Source organism: Vitis vinifera, chromosome 4, assembly GCF_030704535.1.
Source record: "Vitis vinifera cultivar Pinot Noir 40024 chromosome 4, ASM3070453v1".
Lineage (NCBI taxonomy): Eukaryota > Viridiplantae > Streptophyta > Magnoliopsida > Vitales > Vitaceae > Vitis > Vitis vinifera.
Window position 1 is genome coordinate 15,109,668 of NC_081808.1, and position 17,558 is coordinate 15,127,225.

General features: G+C 32.3%; 1 protein-coding gene across 1 annotated transcript; it reads left to right on the forward strand.

Moving 5' to 3' along the window:
- The first annotated feature begins 12,088 nt into the window (after positions 1–12,088).
- On the forward strand, positions 12,089–17,558 carry LOC100241669 (uncharacterized). The gene is made up of 3 exons (XM_002266386.4): positions 12,089–12,511; positions 16,687–17,228; positions 17,349–17,558. Exons 1-2 carry the CDS (start codon positions 12,164–12,166, stop codon positions 17,200–17,202), a joined length of 864 nt encoding a protein of 287 aa, XP_002266422.1. The 5' UTR covers positions 12,089–12,163; the 3' UTR covers positions 17,203–17,228; positions 17,349–17,558.

Sequence of the window (17,558 nt, forward strand, 5' to 3'; positions counted from 1 at the left end):
TTGGACTCTTAATCTTGAGAGGATATTGAGTTTGTGCCAAAATCAACAAAAGGTTTTAACCTATGTGTGAAACCTTAAAGTGGTCATATATCCCTATGGATTGGGTCATTGTTGATGGAAGCTGGTGGCAACATGTATTCTCAATAGATGCATCAAGATATCTAATGGGATTGAGACAGTATGTCCCCTTAGATGATCCAAATGACATGTGCTCATGAAATCTATGGCCATAGTAATTCCTTTAGTGGAATTTAACATATGCTCCTTGAAGTTAAAGTATATTAGTTGATCATATAATAAGTAGGATCTATAACTCAAGGATTTGAGAGGTAATCTTGATAGGTGATTGCACTATCTTGTTAGATTACAGACACCAGTTCATGGAGAGTCTGCATGTAGTGGATAGTAGGTTACGAACCTGAGCTTTGTCTTGTTGTTATTTACATAGGGTATTTGATTCTTTTTAGTCAAATGTTGAATCAAATTTAGAATTAGATTATGAGGGAGCCAATACTCTTATGGGTCCCAATGGTCCTCGCTCTAAGTTTATATACCATAATGACACAGTTTATGAGAGTTGGATTAGCTCTATGTTCATTCTTATGCATAAGGGTGTTTTGGTAATTTCATAAGGTTGCACAGGGGATAATAAATAAGGTCTCTAGTTTGAGTTAATTGATTACTTAGATGACCCTATGTGGTTAATTAATCAATTAGGACTCGTTTTGGGGTAGATTAAGTGACCCAAGCCTTGATGGACTTAGGTCACTTAAGCCCAATGGGCAACCCTATAAATACCTATTTAGGGGTTAAGGTTTCCTAATGACTTTTGGTGAGAGTTTTCTTCCACCTCTAGAGATAGAAAGAGAGTCATAGTCTCATTTCTTCCAAAGCCCACACTTTGGAGTGCCAAGATCGTGATTCAAGTCATCGAGTGAAAGATTTTTTGTGTATGAGACCTTCTTAGATGCAAGGTTATAACGCATGGCACGCGCATAGGTCATGTGCATAAGAATCGCATGACACGTGCACAAGCTGAGTGCACATGAATCGCATGGGACTCGTACAAGCTACGTGCACAGGAACCACACGGGATGTGTACATGGGCAGCAACATGAGGAAAAAGACTCTCTAGTTTTTTTAGGCATGTTCTTCAATGGATGCATTTTGATCTAAGAATATTCACATCATAGGTATGAGTTTCAAATCTCTAGATCTTTATTCTATAATGGTTTTTAAAGCCATTATTTTTTGTTATGTTGGATCTAAAAAGCCCTAAGGATAGATGCATCCACCTTATGAGATCCAAGGCATGGGAATGGAGTAATCCAGGGTTCCCAAAAATTGGTATCAAAGCCCTAGGATAGGTTCTAGCATGTTAGATATGTTTTAAGGTTTGCTAACTCTATTAATTAGAATTGTGAGAATTGTATGAAAATAGTTTTAAAATTTTTAAGAGTGAATATTTTATCAAAATTCTTTTTTAAAATTACTCTAAACCGGAACTCTTGTGTTAAAAGAATTGTTCTCTTATTCCTTATCATTGAACTATCCAAACATAACTATTTCCTCATTTTCTCTTGGAATGAGAGCCTGGAGGACCAACTGTAGGTATACTTTTCTTTCTTTCATCAAGAAAGAATATGAAAAGCTCCTAAATTTTAATACACAAATAGTTCTAAAGAAATAACAATATTTTTAGAAACAACCAATTTAAATAAATAATCTTGGAAAATATCTTCTCCATCATATTACTCCTATATATTGTAGTGCGTCTCATTTATGATATATAACAACCAAACATTTTAATAGCAAAGGGCTTTGTATGTACAAGAAGGCACAGGGAAGCATGTTGATGCTCTAAGATCTCACAGGTAGATGGCAATCCACTCATTGGATATGATGTAGGGATATTGTCATCAGTTAAGATCTGGTAGTCTACTTAGTTCTAGATGAAACTTTAGAGGAAGGCACAATATATTCTTAGGGTTAAGGTCCTTTGGGACTACAAGAATAAGCAAATTGCACCATGTCACCTACATTGATTAGCATTTGTCAAGTACATGATACAAAACTCCAAGAAGGGTCTATTACCCTTTAGGTTTGGGGTTGTCTTTCTTAGGATCAATTTCCTTGGACATCTATGAAGAAATATCACATTAAAGCAATATCCTATGCTTCTACAATGGATAGTCTTAAGGATGCGATGTTATGTGCTAGACTAGATATTTGCTTTGTTGTAGGAATAATGAGTGGATATTAGTCCATTTCCTTATTAGAACTTTAGGTGGATGTTAAACATATACTCAAGTATCCTTAGGGAATGAGAGATTATATGTTTGTGAGTCTTTGTGATGAGTTGGTACTCATTTCATACTAAGAAATTGGACTTTCAATTTGAAAAGGACTCTAATAAGTCTACTTCTAGGTATGTGTACACACTCTAAGTGGTTTTTGTTGCTTTTATAGTAACAAAGGAAGTCTTTTTGGCTTATAGGTAGTTCCCTTGGCTCTATCATCTAATATACTATTATGTGATAATAGTGGGACGGTGGCAAAGTTTAAAAAACTGAAATACCACTAGAAAAGGAAACACATAATTGGAAAGATGACTTGTCTTGGCCATCAGAATAAGTTTCTCATGGTAAGTGTAATGTATGTGATGCACACTAGATAGGACCTACGGTGAATCATGACACAAGGTTATCAATTGTCATGATTCACCAAGCTACTATATTGCGTGGACTCTCAACCTTGAGAGGATAATGAACTCGTGCTAAAATGAATAGGAGACTTTGACCTATGGGTGAGACCCTATAGTGGTCATATATGTTTATGGATTGGGTCACTGTTGATGAAGGCTGGTGGCAACATGTATTCTCAATAAAGGCACTATGATATCATGTGGGATTAAGATAGTGTGTACCCTTGTGTGATCCAAAAGATATGTGATTATGAAATTTGTGATCATAGTAATTTCTTTAGTGAAATTTGGCATATGCTCCTTGAAGTTAGAGTATGTTAGTTGATCACATAATAAGTAGGATATGTAACTTAAGGATTGGATAGGTAATCTTGATAGGTGATAGCACTACCTTGTTAGATTACAAACACTAGTTCATGGGGAGTTTACATGTAGTAAATAGTAGGTCACGGACCCGAGCTTAGTGGAATGTTGAATCAACTTCAGAATTGGATTCTAAGAAAGTTAATATTCCTATGGGTCCTAATGGTCCCCGCTCTAAGCTCATATACCATGATGGCATACGATTTATGAGGGTTGGATTGACTCTAGGTTCATTATTGTGCATAAGGGTGTTTTGGTAATTTTGTAAGATTACATAAGAAATAATGAACAATGTCTCTGGTTTAGGTTAGTTGATTAATTATATGGCTTTTTGTGGTTAATTAATCAATTAGAACCCATTTTGGGTTAAATTAAGTGACCCAAGCCTTGATGGGCTTAAGTTACTTAAGCATAATGGGTAATTCTATAAATACCCCCTTAAGGGTTAGGGTTTCTTTATGACTTTTGGTGAGAGTTGTCTTCCACCTCTAGAGATAGAGAGATTCATAGTCTTCTCCCGTCCAAAGCCCACACTTTGGAGTGCCAAGATTATGGTTCGAGTCATCGAGAAAAAAATCTTTAGTGTACGAGACCTCCTTGGATGTAGGGCTATAGAACACGATACATGCATAGGCTACGTGCACGAGAAGCGCATGGGACATGCACAAGCTACGTGTACGGGAATTACACAGGCCACGTGCATGGGAATCGCACGTGGGCAATAACATGAGGAGAGAGACTTTTCAATTTTTCTAGGCATGTTCTTTAATGGATGGATTTTAATATGGGAATATCCAGATCATATATATGAGTTTCAAATCTCTAAATCTTTATTCTATGATGGTTTTTGAAAGTCATTATTTTTTATTGCATTAAATCTAAAGAGCCTTAAGGATAGATGCATGCACCCTATGAGATCTAAGGCATGAGAATAAAGTAATCTAGGGTTCCTAACACACAAAAGATGCATTACCAAGATCTTTCATTTCAAATTTGTTTTACAAGAAATAGTTTAGTTTCATGTAACAAACCTATATTGTTACTTTCTCGTAGAATATCATCAACATATAACACTAAAAGAATAAATTTGCTCCCACTAATCTTATGATAAAGACATTGATCAATAGTGTTTTCCTTAAAACCAAAAGAAGTAATCACTTAGTCAAACTTTTGATACCATTGATGGGATGTTTGCTTTAAACCATAGATGGACTTCTTTAATTTGCACACCAGATGTTTTGAATCATTATATTCAAAGTTCTCTAGTTGCACCATGTATATCATTTCTTTAATGTCATCATTTAGAAACGTAGTCTTAACATCCATCTAATGTAGCTCTAAATTATAATGATCTATAAGTACCATAATGATCCTAAAAGAGTCTTTCGATGAAACTAGAGAGAAAGGCTCTTTATAATTAATTTCTTTCTTTTGTGTGAAACCTTTGGCAACTAGACGCACTTTATATCTTTTAATACTGCCTTTTGAATCCCATTTGGTTTTAAAAATTCATTTACAACCAATTGGTTTCACTCCTTTAGGCAGTTTGACAAGATCCCAAACATCATTATCTTTCATTGATTTCATCTTATCTTTCATGGCATTTATCCATTTCTTAGAGTTTATGCATTGTTTGACTTGACTAAAAGATACTAGATCATCTTCCAATCCTATATCAAACTCATGTTCTTAGAGATACATGATATAATCATTTGAAATCATCGATCTCCTCTTCCTAGTGGATCTTCTCAATGGCACCTCCAATTGAGGTTGTTGTTGTTCCTCTACATAAGTCAAAGTGAGTTCTTCAATATGAGTAGGAGATATCTTAAGAGTGTCGTGATTATCCGTATTTGCATCTTGTATAATGACATGTGCAATTACTTGCTTATTATTAGTTGCAATAGTAGGAATAGTGACATATTCCTTTTCAAATACAATGTTCTTGAGCTTAACACTCCCACTATATTCAACATCCTCAATACAATTTGTATTTCATGTCTCGAAAAAGGATCTGCTTGAGGAATCATAAAACTTGAAACCCATCAATCTCTTTGAGTATCCAATAGAATAACAACTTATTGTTCTTGAGTCCAATTTCCTTTCATTAAGCCTGTATGGCCTAGCCTCAATTGGACAACCTTAATTATGAAAATGCCTAATGCTAGGCTTCTTTCTAGTCCATAGCTCATATGGGGTTTTAACTACTACTTTACTTGGAACTCGATTAAGAATATGTACTAGAATCTTCAAGGTTTCTCTCCAAAGTGATTTTGGTATAGAAGAATGACTTATCATACTTCTAACCATGTCCTTTAGGATTTGATTTCGTTTCTCAACTATACCATTTTGACTTGGAGTCCTTGGCATTGTGTATTAAGGAACAATGTCACATTCATGCAAATATCTCATAAAAGGACCTAGATGTTGTTCACTTAATCCATTATATCTGTCACACCCCAAAACCCACTCCAAGGACGTGACAGTCATTTCACCCTCAAACTCGAAGGCTTAAAGTGTAACCTGATTCAAACAATCATATTGTAACTGGAAGTAACCAATTACCAAATACTTGTTCAGAGTAGCGAAACAAAATTCTAAAATCTTTAAACGTAACTTTAAAACTAAGCATCCATCAACCAAAATCCATTATCCAAATAGATTGCAAACTCAAACAAATCAAGTGCTAACAAATTTTCATAATCTCCAAATCTTAACTTCAAACTATCATAAAAAAAATTTGTAAGTTCAAATCTAAATAGCTTCCAAAAACCAAATAATCCAAATAAACATAAACTTATAAGCTAACAATGTCCAAAAATAACATCCTAACCAAAATCTTACTGATGACCATTCCCCGACCTAGCCATCACTCCTCGCCCAAACTAAGGGTACCTGAAAAATTATCAACAAATAGGAATGAGCTCAAAGCCCAATAAGGAACATTAATGCAATCCATGGATCAAATATTTCAAGTTCACTTGCAAAATAAGAGATATTATAACTACTTATTTTCATAAACCTTTAAGTCAGTTTTGCCAATACATTTAAAACTTTTAACTGTACACTTTCATTTCTGATTCAAACATTTTCATATCAAATTCAATCAAAACATTCAAATTATTTATTTACTCTGGTCATCAAAGATCAAATGGTGCCCAATTAGGTGGGACTTTTCAAATAGGTGGCTAACCTCAAATTGTTCATTTAAGGTGGACGGAACCAAACGTTACTAGTACTAGTAACCTCTAACCAAACCCCTAGACGTTGGGGTCCAAATCAATTACATTCCCCACCAAGAAATATAAAGATCAACTATTATATCCCGTTGACAAAGGCTAAAAAGTCAAAAGTCAACTATTTTATCCCGTTGACAAGAGCCAAACAAACTAGAGTTAAACACTTATTTCAATTATTCAAATGTGCAAAACATAATATCTCCACATTTTTCCGTTGTAAACAAAATATAAGGTTCTAACATACTTTTCATGCAAAAACATATTTGATTCATGCATAAAACGAATAATAACTCAAAACTTTTCCAAATGATGTATATAAAAATTTGTTTCTAAAAAAAACAAATGCATTAATTTCCCCTACCTCAAAAGAAGTCCTCAAAAACTTGGGAGAAAAATAATTCTGAAAAAATCTACTTTTCACCTAATATAACATAAGAGAAATAACTATTACTATTTATCTATAATTTAACTAATTTATTCGTTATTTAAATAAAATTAATAAATTCTCAATTTGTTTCTAATAACACATTACTAATTTAGTTAAATTACAAATTTATTTCATTATAAAATTCTATAATTTTTTTATTTTTTATTTTACTAAATCTCTCATTCTATTTATTACAATAAACCTTTATTACTATTATTTTATTTATTAATCTAAAACTAAATATTATTATTTTATTAATTATCCAATTCAATAGTCACCTAAACCATTACCCACTTGTCTCCGATACACACAAAACCAATAAAACAAAGTAAGTTCTTCCCATTGCCATCATCATTATTATGATGATTCATTATATATATATATATATATATATATTTCAAGGCCTTGCTTCCATCCAATGCACACGCTTATTTATTATTATTATTATTATTATTATTATTATTATTCTTTTTTCCAGTAATGTGCACACAAATACAATGCCCTAATACCATAAATACAAGTATCTATATCACCCCTCCAAAATCCAGAAATCATGTAATTCTTCCTATTACTTATTTATTTTCTTTTCAATCTAAAGTCTCCACAAACAACTTATTTATTTATTATCTAAATCTAAAATTTCTTTTCTTCCTCTGATTTTTTTTATATCTTCAATCGTACTAACAAAAATAAATAAAAAAAAATCAAAATTTTCAATTTTTTTTAAACAAACCCTAATCTAGATTGGGGTTTCTTCAAAAATTACCTAAAGTTTTCACAAAAAGTGACAGATCTAAGAAAATAAGATTGAAGAATTAAAAGAAAAAAAAAATCTTACCTATAGAGATTTGTTCTTCAAACCTTGAATTCTAACTCCAACTTTACGTTCTCTGGAATTTTGAACAGGAATGTTATTAAAAAAAGAACAGGGAGAACAAAATTTCTAATTTATACCTAAGGTATTTATTCATAAAATTACACTTTTACCCCTCTTTCATTTTATTTAATTAATTAATTAATTTAATTTAATTATTATTATTATTTTCCTAAATTATCCTTAAAAAAAATACTTGGGCGTTACAGTATCTACCATAATACTCACCACCATGGTCAGATTTAACGATTTTAATTTTCTTTCCAAGATGATTTTTAACTTCAGCTTTATGGGAATTAGAAGCATTCAATGATTGAGACTTCTCATGAATTAAGTATAAGTGCCCACAACGAAAACAATTGTCTATGAAAGTAATAAAATATTGTTGACCATTCCAAGAAGCCATAGGGAATGGACTACAAATATCAATATGAATTAATTATAAGACATCTGAACTCCTATTAGCATCAACTTTTCTGACATCTGTTTGTTTTCTTTTAATGCATCTAATACATATTTCAAAATTGAAAAATCAAGGCTATTAAGAATTCCTTCTAACATAAGCCTTTGAATTCTTTGTTTAGAAATATATCATAAATGATTGTGCCACAACATGGACGAATTTTCATTAATTAATTTGCGTTTTATATTACAATTGCTTGCATGCAAGGTTTCAATAATTTGCAAGGCATGAAGATGCAATTTGTATAGATTATCAACTAATGAACCGGTACCAATAATTTTTTAATACTGAAATAGACTAAATTTTCCATTTCCAAATAAACAAATATAACCAAATTTGTCCAAATAGGGAATAGAAATCCAATTCCATCTAAATAATGGTACATAAAATGTCTCATGCAAATCTAAATAATAACCAAATTCTAACTACAATCTAAATAATCCAACTACCTCAACAAGAGCCTTGTTGACATCACCCACATAGATGAATCTTTCAGTATCAATAGGTAGTAGACTCCTTAGACAACCCTGCATAGTCACACTTATGTGAGTGGTTGCATTTGTATCTATCCACCAAGTGTGATTTGGTACTAAGGCCAAATTAACTTCAGAACAAACAAAGTTGAGAAGTTTACCCCTTTTGACAAGCCATTTTGCATACTTAGGACAATCCTTTTTCACATGTCCACTTTTCTTGCAAAAGAAACAAGTAATAACTTTATCTTATTTCTATTACACCTTAGGTTGTGAAGTCCTATTGTCTACAACTCATTTTCCTTTATTGTTATTTTTTCTCTTCCTATTAGTAGCATTGTCATTGGAAGAAGTTGCCAAGTGAGCGCTTTTTATCTTCTCTTGTTTCAATCTCTCTTCCTCTTACACCACTAGGCAATGAGCTCACTAAGAGCATTTCTCTTTTTGAGTGTTGTGTATCTTAAAAGGATTGAACTGTGCAGGAAGAGAAATCAAGACCAAGTGCACAAGAATATCATTAGACAACTCTAACTTTAGTGCCCTTGTAACAATATTAGACATTTCTATGATATACTCTTTTATGTTTCTTTTGCCTTTATACTGCATTGAAACGAGCTTAGACATAATGGTGCTCATTTTGACCTTTTCATTACCAGCAAATCGGTCTACTATTTGGCTTAAGAAACTCTTAACATTTTCTTCCTTGAGCATAGAGGATGGTATCCAGAATAGAATGTTTCTTGATCATCAGGCTCATAGGGTTAGAATGCTCCCATTTCTCATAAAATGCCCTTTGTTCTATAGTACTGCTATTAGTAGGGATGGGAGGTTTCTTTGACCAAATTGAAGAGTCTAGATCCATACACCCAAGCACAATGGTAATGTGTTCCTTCCATTTCCTAAAGTTAATGTCATTAAGCATTGGAATATTGTTTAAGTTGGTAGATATAGAAGTTGTATTTACTATATCCAAAACAAAATAACAAGCTCGTAATTAATAAATATGACATAACATAAAACAAATGGGGTCAATAAGATACTAAACGTAACACTGAATTTTAGTACTCTTAAATAAAAGGTTTGTAAATATTGATAAAAAAAAAAATCATGCCAACAACATGCCTTTCTTTGGACTGACATGTTGCATGCATGGAAAACACCAAAATTTATCCCATATTTACTTCCACATGTGTTTATAATCTAGTAAAAAAATTATCCTCCATTATACACGACTAATAATAATAATAATACAGAAGGGCTAGTTTGTTGGGTTCAAAGTCTTTAGGCTTGTAGAAACTTTTAGACTAAGTAAATAAAACAAAAATTGACCTAGTAAGATATTTAGTTCCCTCAAAATATGCAACATGGAATTAAAAAACCCTAAAAAAAATCCAATGTGTTCAAAGTCTTTGGGCTTGTAGAAACTTTTAGACTAAGTAAATAAAACAAAAAATTGACCTAGTAAGATATTTAGTTCCCTCAAAATATGCAACATGGAATTAAAAAACCCTAAAAAAAATCCAATGTGAGCCACATCCACAATTTTTTTATTTTGATTATTAATTTCCGTTCAAACATCTAAACTCAAGGAAAAAACAAAACTTTCCAAAATATAACAAACGAACAGAAACAACTACAAACATATATATATATATATCAATGAACAGAAAAATCTATGAAAAGAATTGGGAAATTTATATCTCAATGATTTAACATAATGTTCACCTGATACCACTTGTAAGATTTATCCAAACTGCTAGTAGGAATACCTAAACGTCAAATCTCAAGTTATAACTCAGTCAAAATATCATATTATAACCCATTCAAAATCTCATATTACTAGTCCAAAAACAACAAGATCATGTTATAACCCAATATCATGATCATATGTTATAACCCAAAATCAAAATTATGTTATAAATCATCAAGAAAAATAAATCGGAAACATACCTAGATCCATTATGACACAGTGGGATGAGGTTTTAGTCTTCCACATTTAAACTTTTCTTCTCCAAGAGAAAAACCTTATTTTACTCAATGATGGTACATGAGTAAATTCTCTAAAACTATTTAAACGGAGACCTAAACCTATTTATATTTATATTTATATTTTATTTTTGATTCATCATAAAAATAAAATTAAAATCAAGTGATCCCTACACATTAAAGCCCACACTTAATGATATGCTTAAGTCCAATAAAAAATAAATAAATAAATAAACCTTATCTAATCACTTTAATGGGCTAAATGAAAATGATAACTAATAATTTAAAATTAATCAATATATGTGGGCCCATTTTAATAATTTCCCAACATGCCCCTCTAAAAATTGATTTTTTAAAATTTTAAAATTATTTTTAATTAAATACAATTGATATATTAGGATTTTAATTAAAAAACAAATAAAAAAATTTTAGATTAAATTTTAGTTGATTGTTCATATTAGGAAAATTTATATTTAATTTAGAATTATATGAACTAATATGCTTTAATAATTATAAATAATAATTAATTTTAATTAATCACTCATATATATTTTAATTAAGATTTTGGTGATCCTATAATCCTCATATATACGACTGATAATTTTTAATATAAAACGGTCATTTTCTACTTATTTAATTTAATTATTTGAAAAGAAAATTTCATAATTAAACAAAATAATTATTAAATTAAAATTTTTCAAAATTCCTCTACCAAAATTTCCTTTTCTTGATTTATATCTAAAATTTCATAATGGTCATCCAAGTCTCACATACAATAATTCTTTTTGGGAAATCCATCTTATTTTGAAAATGCATTCACCCAACTCATTTTTCATATTCCAATTAATATAATGCGATTCGAAAAATTTTCATATGTGTTTTCATACACTCATATAAAAAAACCCACAAAATAAAAATTCAAGTTTATAAAATACAAATTTTAAATAGTTATATAAAAATAATTAACATTTCATACATTTTTTTGTGAACATTCTGGTACCATATTTTCATAATCCTAAATATTTTTTTTTTGATAAGTATTTTTTTAGTTCGTTGCACAAGCAAGGAGCCTACCGACCCACGCGACCCAAACACCACTCACACGCCATCAGGTTTTCATAATCCTAAATATTATTTTTGATCAATAAGCATATCAATTATTTTTAAAGGATTTCTATTTTGTAATTATTTTTACATAATCACAAAATAGAAACTTAAGCTTATAAAATAAAAATTTTAAATAATTATCTAAAAATAGTTAACATTTTATGCTTTTTATTTTTATCAAACGTAGTATTTTTAACCATTCAAGTATTATATTTTAATGATATAGGTACTAGGTTTGATAATCCTAAATATTATATTTGATAAGTGAGTATATAAAATTTAAATTATTTTTAATGGGTTTGTATTTTGTAATTAGTACCAGGTAAGTGTGTGTAACACGCTTTTTCGTAACTTAATAAATGGATAGTGTATAAAATTTTAATTAACATTTGGTATTTTTTTTATTTTTTTTTTATTTTTTATGGCCAAACCTTTACAAAGCACTACACTTTTCCTCAACTTCAATGAAAATGCAAACTCAGTTGTCAGCTAAATAACAATGCGGTGTCGTTTTTGAAAATCCCTCAATGGGGGCTCAACTCCTCCCACTGCCCGTTACCGCCACTGCACCACCTCCACCATCACCGTTCCAAAACCTTAAATTCCCCGTCCCTAAACGACGCCGTTTCGCCAACTCTCCTCCCACAGCTGCCCCGCGCTGGGACTCCAACGCAGAAACAGTTCGAACCCAGCGCTTCAGATTCAATGATTTTGTCAGTGACGACGACGACGACGACGATGAAGATTATGAGTTTGATTTCGGGAGGAAAGAGGAGCAGAGGACCTGGTGGTTCGATGATTCTCCAGGTATTGACGATGATGGAGAGTTCGAATTTTGGGAAGAATCTGTGGATGGTTTTGGGGTTGTTTTCAAGGTACAAACCCAAGTCAATTTATTTATTTGTTCCTCGGATTTATTTATTTTATTAAGTTCTCTTACGCACACATTGGGTATAACTCAGCCTTGGAAAACCAGATGTCAAGGGAGGATGGCCAAGTTCTCCCTGTCAAGGGGAGGGTGCCCAAGTGATTATAAGTCCAATTACTAACCCTTGGGACAATTGGGTCGTTACAAGTTCTGTTTGGTTGCCGAGAAAATCTAGATAAATCATTGAATGTGTTTGATTAGATTCCATTTGGTTGCTGAGAAAATCCGGAGGATGAGCGTCATTATGATTTTGGAACTTACAGTTCGTTCGGTTGGTTAAGAAATGTAGGAAAATGACCGAAAATCAATAACTTCTTTTGTGCATTTTGATGTTTTCAGCATTTGGAACAAAATTCATATCAGTCAGGTAAGTTAATTTGGTTGCTTAGAGATGTCGGAAATTAAAAGAAAGTAAATCATTCTTTGGTGTATTCCATTGTTCTCAGTATTAGTGACAAATCCCATATCAATTTGGTAATTTATTAGTTGAATATGCTTGATTAAGCTCTAATTGGTTGCTGAGAAATCTAGGGAATGGAAGTACATTAAAATTCTAAAATTTTTAGTTTGTTTGGTTGCTTTGGAAATGCAGCAAAGTAAATCATTCAATTGGTAACTTATTCATCTAATAAATCATTCAATCTAGAGAATGAGAAATATAATATATTTCTGAAAATTTATATCCAGTTTGGCATCCAAGAAAATTTAGGAAAGCAAATGAAAATGTCCTTTGTCGGTCAAATTACCGATCCCCCCCCCCCCCCCCCCCCCCCCCCCCCCCCGCTTTATCTCTCTCTATTTATTTATTTTATTTGTTGGTATTTTGTTGTTTAAGTATTTGAAACCTTAGAACACAAGTCCATGAATATTCTGTTTGGATTAAACCTTTTGGGACTTCACATTGCTTTATTCTTATTATCTATCTTGAGGTACTTCTAGTGGAACCTGGGGGGTATTCAGTGTCAAAATATTGTGTGAATGGCCGAATACCTTGGCCTTGAGTTTTGTATATTATATATAGACTTTACAAGGATGCTATACATGGAAAGCAAATAAATTCCCTCATGATTCTAGTCCTATACATGTAAACTATAATCTGTCAAATAATATATGCTAACTGTACATAATAATAAATGGAGAAATAAGGAAACAATTGTAGGCTAAAATAAGAAAAGAAGTGTGGGTTAAAATAAGGAAAGAAGTGTGGACATCAAAGCTGTCCTTTGACATTCAACTCAAAATATTAAATTTCTAAAATGTTAGTCTGGTTGTTTGGAAGATGTGGTAATTAGTAAATAAAAGAAAATATGTTGTTTTCTGTATTTGGAATTTTAGAAAACAAAACCCACTATGGTTTAATGGGTATTTAGCATCAAAGCATCTTTTGGAATTTCAAATTGCTATTATCTAATTAGTGTATTCCTCATGGAAATTAAGGCTACGTTCAGTTTCCAAAAAGTATTAAAGAAGGGGAAAAATGTTAAGGAAAATGGTTTTCTCGTGTTTGACTTACCATAAAAAAAATGAAAGAAAATCAAATATAATTAAAATTAGTTAGAAACTCATGCATTTTCAAATTATTTAATCTTTATATAGAAAAGGAAAAGAAAATCATAATGAATTTAAAAAAGTATATAAAAATAATTTATTAATTTTAAATCTTTTTTATTTTCCTTTACTTTTATTTTCTTTTCCTCTCATTTTCCCTCAAATTTTCTGGAACCAGACATAGTGTAAGGATTATTAGGAGACTACTTGTTAATTTTAGCCAAGTGACTGTTGTTGGCCTTAAATATCTAGGATGAGTTGTTGACGAGTTGCGTTGTCTATGTGATTGACTCATTGGAACTGGGTCAATATCAGCTCTGGCTATGCTGGAACCTTTAATTCATAGTGAGATTCTTAAATCCTAAGCTGTATTGTATTGCTCAGGACAACATTGGAGTTGATCTACAATGATATAAATGGGGGTAGTTCTCTTCAGAATTTCACCTGTAGAATACTGCAAGATTTTAGCGAGATTCTCTGCTAATATTCAACAGTGATTACTAATATGCTGAGAAGTTGTGACTAGGCTTGTGGTGAGATTGCAAAGCAATGTGAACATGGATTAGGTGCCCTATTTTTGCTATCAAATACAAATATCTGATTCCAGAGTAGTAAATTTTTTTACTTTTTTGGATACCTTGAAATTATTGGCAAGTGCTCAACTCAATTCTTGGCCAATCGCTTGGACCATCCCATTTTTTCTTCTCCAGTGTAATTAGATTCCATTATCTGGTTTTGAGAAAGAGCCAAGGATAAGAAAGTGGCAAAAAGGAAAGAAGAAGAATGAGAACTGATTTTTTGCTCAATATATATACACTCATTTTGTGCTTTATCTTGACTGATTTACTTTCTTCAATGGCTTTATACTATGATCATGAACCTTGATTCTGCAGTTGTTTTGCTACTCTTAATGTCTCCTTTGTTGTTACATGTAAGTAACAAAGCAACTTTCCTCTGTTATTTTCCTACCTCATTTACAGTTTCCACTTTTTGCAACATCTAAAAAATTTATTTTGTAGTCTAAAAGCTGCTCATTCTTTTTCACCATCTATTTAATACAATTGCATAGTTATGCTTGCCAATTTCATCCAAGCGTTATATAATAGTGTTAAATGGATGCATGGCCATTTAATATACTTCAGTCATTTTGCAAATTATTATTAAAAGATTAAATATCTTATTTGGACAAAATTTAGTCAATTTATACTCGATCAATTTGTATCTTGTTTGTTTCAGTGGGAAATAGAGGAGTATGGATGATTAGGTTTCGCTCATATAAGGCTTTTCTGAATTTGATTTTGCTTGTTTTGGTGAAATGTTACTTTCTTTGACTAACAATTTGGTTTTTCCATGTGACATTATTTTTCTTTAATAACATTAAAATACTGTTATAGTTCCTCATTAGGACTTCTTGTTTCATTCTTTAAAAGATGATAAACATAACAAAATCACCAAATGGGGAACAATATCTAGATAAAAGAACTACAACTTGGAAATGGTTCTTATAGAGAAGAAAGGGGAAGAAGAACTACTAGCATGTGACTGAAACAACCCTTTCAATTTGAAGAGGCCACATAAAATGGTAAAACAGAATAGATGTTGCATCTCTCCTTTTAGTTGGTTATATATCTATGTCTATATCTCTGATTTTGGTTTTTATTGCTTCTGAACCTTAGAGCCATCTAGACACTGCCATTCTTTCTATCAAAGATTTAGAATTTAGTTTCCTATACATTTTTCTATTTCTAATTCTCAATAATATGTTTTGACAAGAAGCCCCAAATTGGCACTGGTGCACAAATCATGTGCATCAGTGACTAATAACATATAATAGGACAAAGACCCAGGCCAATTTGATTTTTTGTTACCAAGCTTCTACTCGCTAGTTATCATTATTTACAAGGTTATGCAGATATCTTTTTGAATCTTGAACTTCTTACAAACATCCTATATTGATTGTTGTTGCTTATTCAAATTGAAGTAAAATTTATGTAGAGATGATTGTTGAAGCCAATAGTTGGGAGGTATATTTGAGACTTAAAGACAAAAATCCATGAAGATCATAGAAAAGTGGAAGATCCTTTCAAATGGGAGGAACTATAAAGAAAAGGTTTTAAAAAATGTATTGTCAATTTCTATGCCGCAATCCATATCCCTAAATGTTTTTCTATTCATCTTGTTCGAAAAGTCACCCCACCACATGGCCCTGCTACTTTGTTCCATGTCAGTAATCCACCAGTGGGGTAAGGACCTCTTTATTTATGCTCAGAACACTGAAGACGAACCATAAAAGTGGTTGTGTGTGTCATCTCACAATGTACAGAAAGATGATTTGTGGGTTCCTTATGCCTGCACACATAGAGCAACTACTTGGGAATAATTTCAGTTCCAATTTATTTAAAGGATCATCTATAGGGATTTGTCTCTAACCCAAAATTACTGGCTAAGCCATCATTTGGATAATCGATTTAAAACTAGCTGAGCAATCACTTATCTTGGCTCTGACATTTTTTGCTAATATTTTAGTTATGTGATATGCAATCATATTCATAAAGCTGTCTTGAGTCACTGCAGGTGTTCAGAGCCTTTGGTTGGATGCTTCCAGCCATTGCCATATCGATGCTGCTAGGAACAGGTCCAAATGCTCTCATTATGGCTCTTGCACTTCCGTTAGGACAGACCGCCCTTTCTCTAGCCATTGATAAGGTGTGGGGAAGGACAAGCAACAGGCCAAAACCTAGATCCCAGACAAAGAAGAAACCATTTTCCCAAGCTGCTAGGAATACTAGAATGAATGAGGAAAAGCGAGGAGAGAACAAGGAGAACTGCAAAGGGAGGGAGACTTACAAGTCATGGGTAGGAGCACCTGATGGTTCAGTTAAGGGTAGTAAAACTGCACCAAGTTTTGGCGGATGGGATGAGCTAGATAAAGAAGGGGAGGCAAATAAAACCCCAAGAAGGGTGCCAGATGGGCCACCAAGACAGCAGAAAAAAAGTAAACTGAGTAGGAGGAACCGAGAAACACCACTGCTGCTGAGGCTGCTGATTGCTGTTTTCCCGTTCTTGGGCTCCTGGGCTAAGTTATTGTGACCATACATATCCTTGCGGACTTGGAGGTACAACTTTTTTTTCTGTTTTTCTTGCAAGTGACCATTTCCCTGCTAATCCTTAAGATTAGTTTTTTTTTCCTTGGAAAGCATCACTTGTAGGACTAATTTGCTGCAAATTTCTTGTAGGCTGGCTATTTCCAGCTGCAATGGACCGGAAACAATGAAGGACGCTTCTGGCAAAAGGACCATCTCTAATTCTGGAGATGAAGGCCTCTCTGATCCTTTTCCTCAAAAGGATATAACTCATGTACGAGTCTTTGCTTTTTACTGAAAATATAGTGTCTTAGACTTAAAGAGTACACAATATATGAATCTTCATGGAGTCCTCGCCTTCAA

What these genes read in the sequence shown, in the direction of transcription:
- LOC100241669 (XM_002266386.4), top strand. Translation starts at nt 12,164, where the DNA reads ATGGGGGCTCAACTCCTCCCACTGCCCGTTACCGCCACTGCACCACCT. An exon ending in GTTTTGGGGTTGTTTTCAAG is followed by an intron (nt 12,512 to 16,686) that starts GTACAAACCCAA and finishes GAGTCACTGCAG; the next exon opens with GTGTTCAGAGCCTTTGGTTG.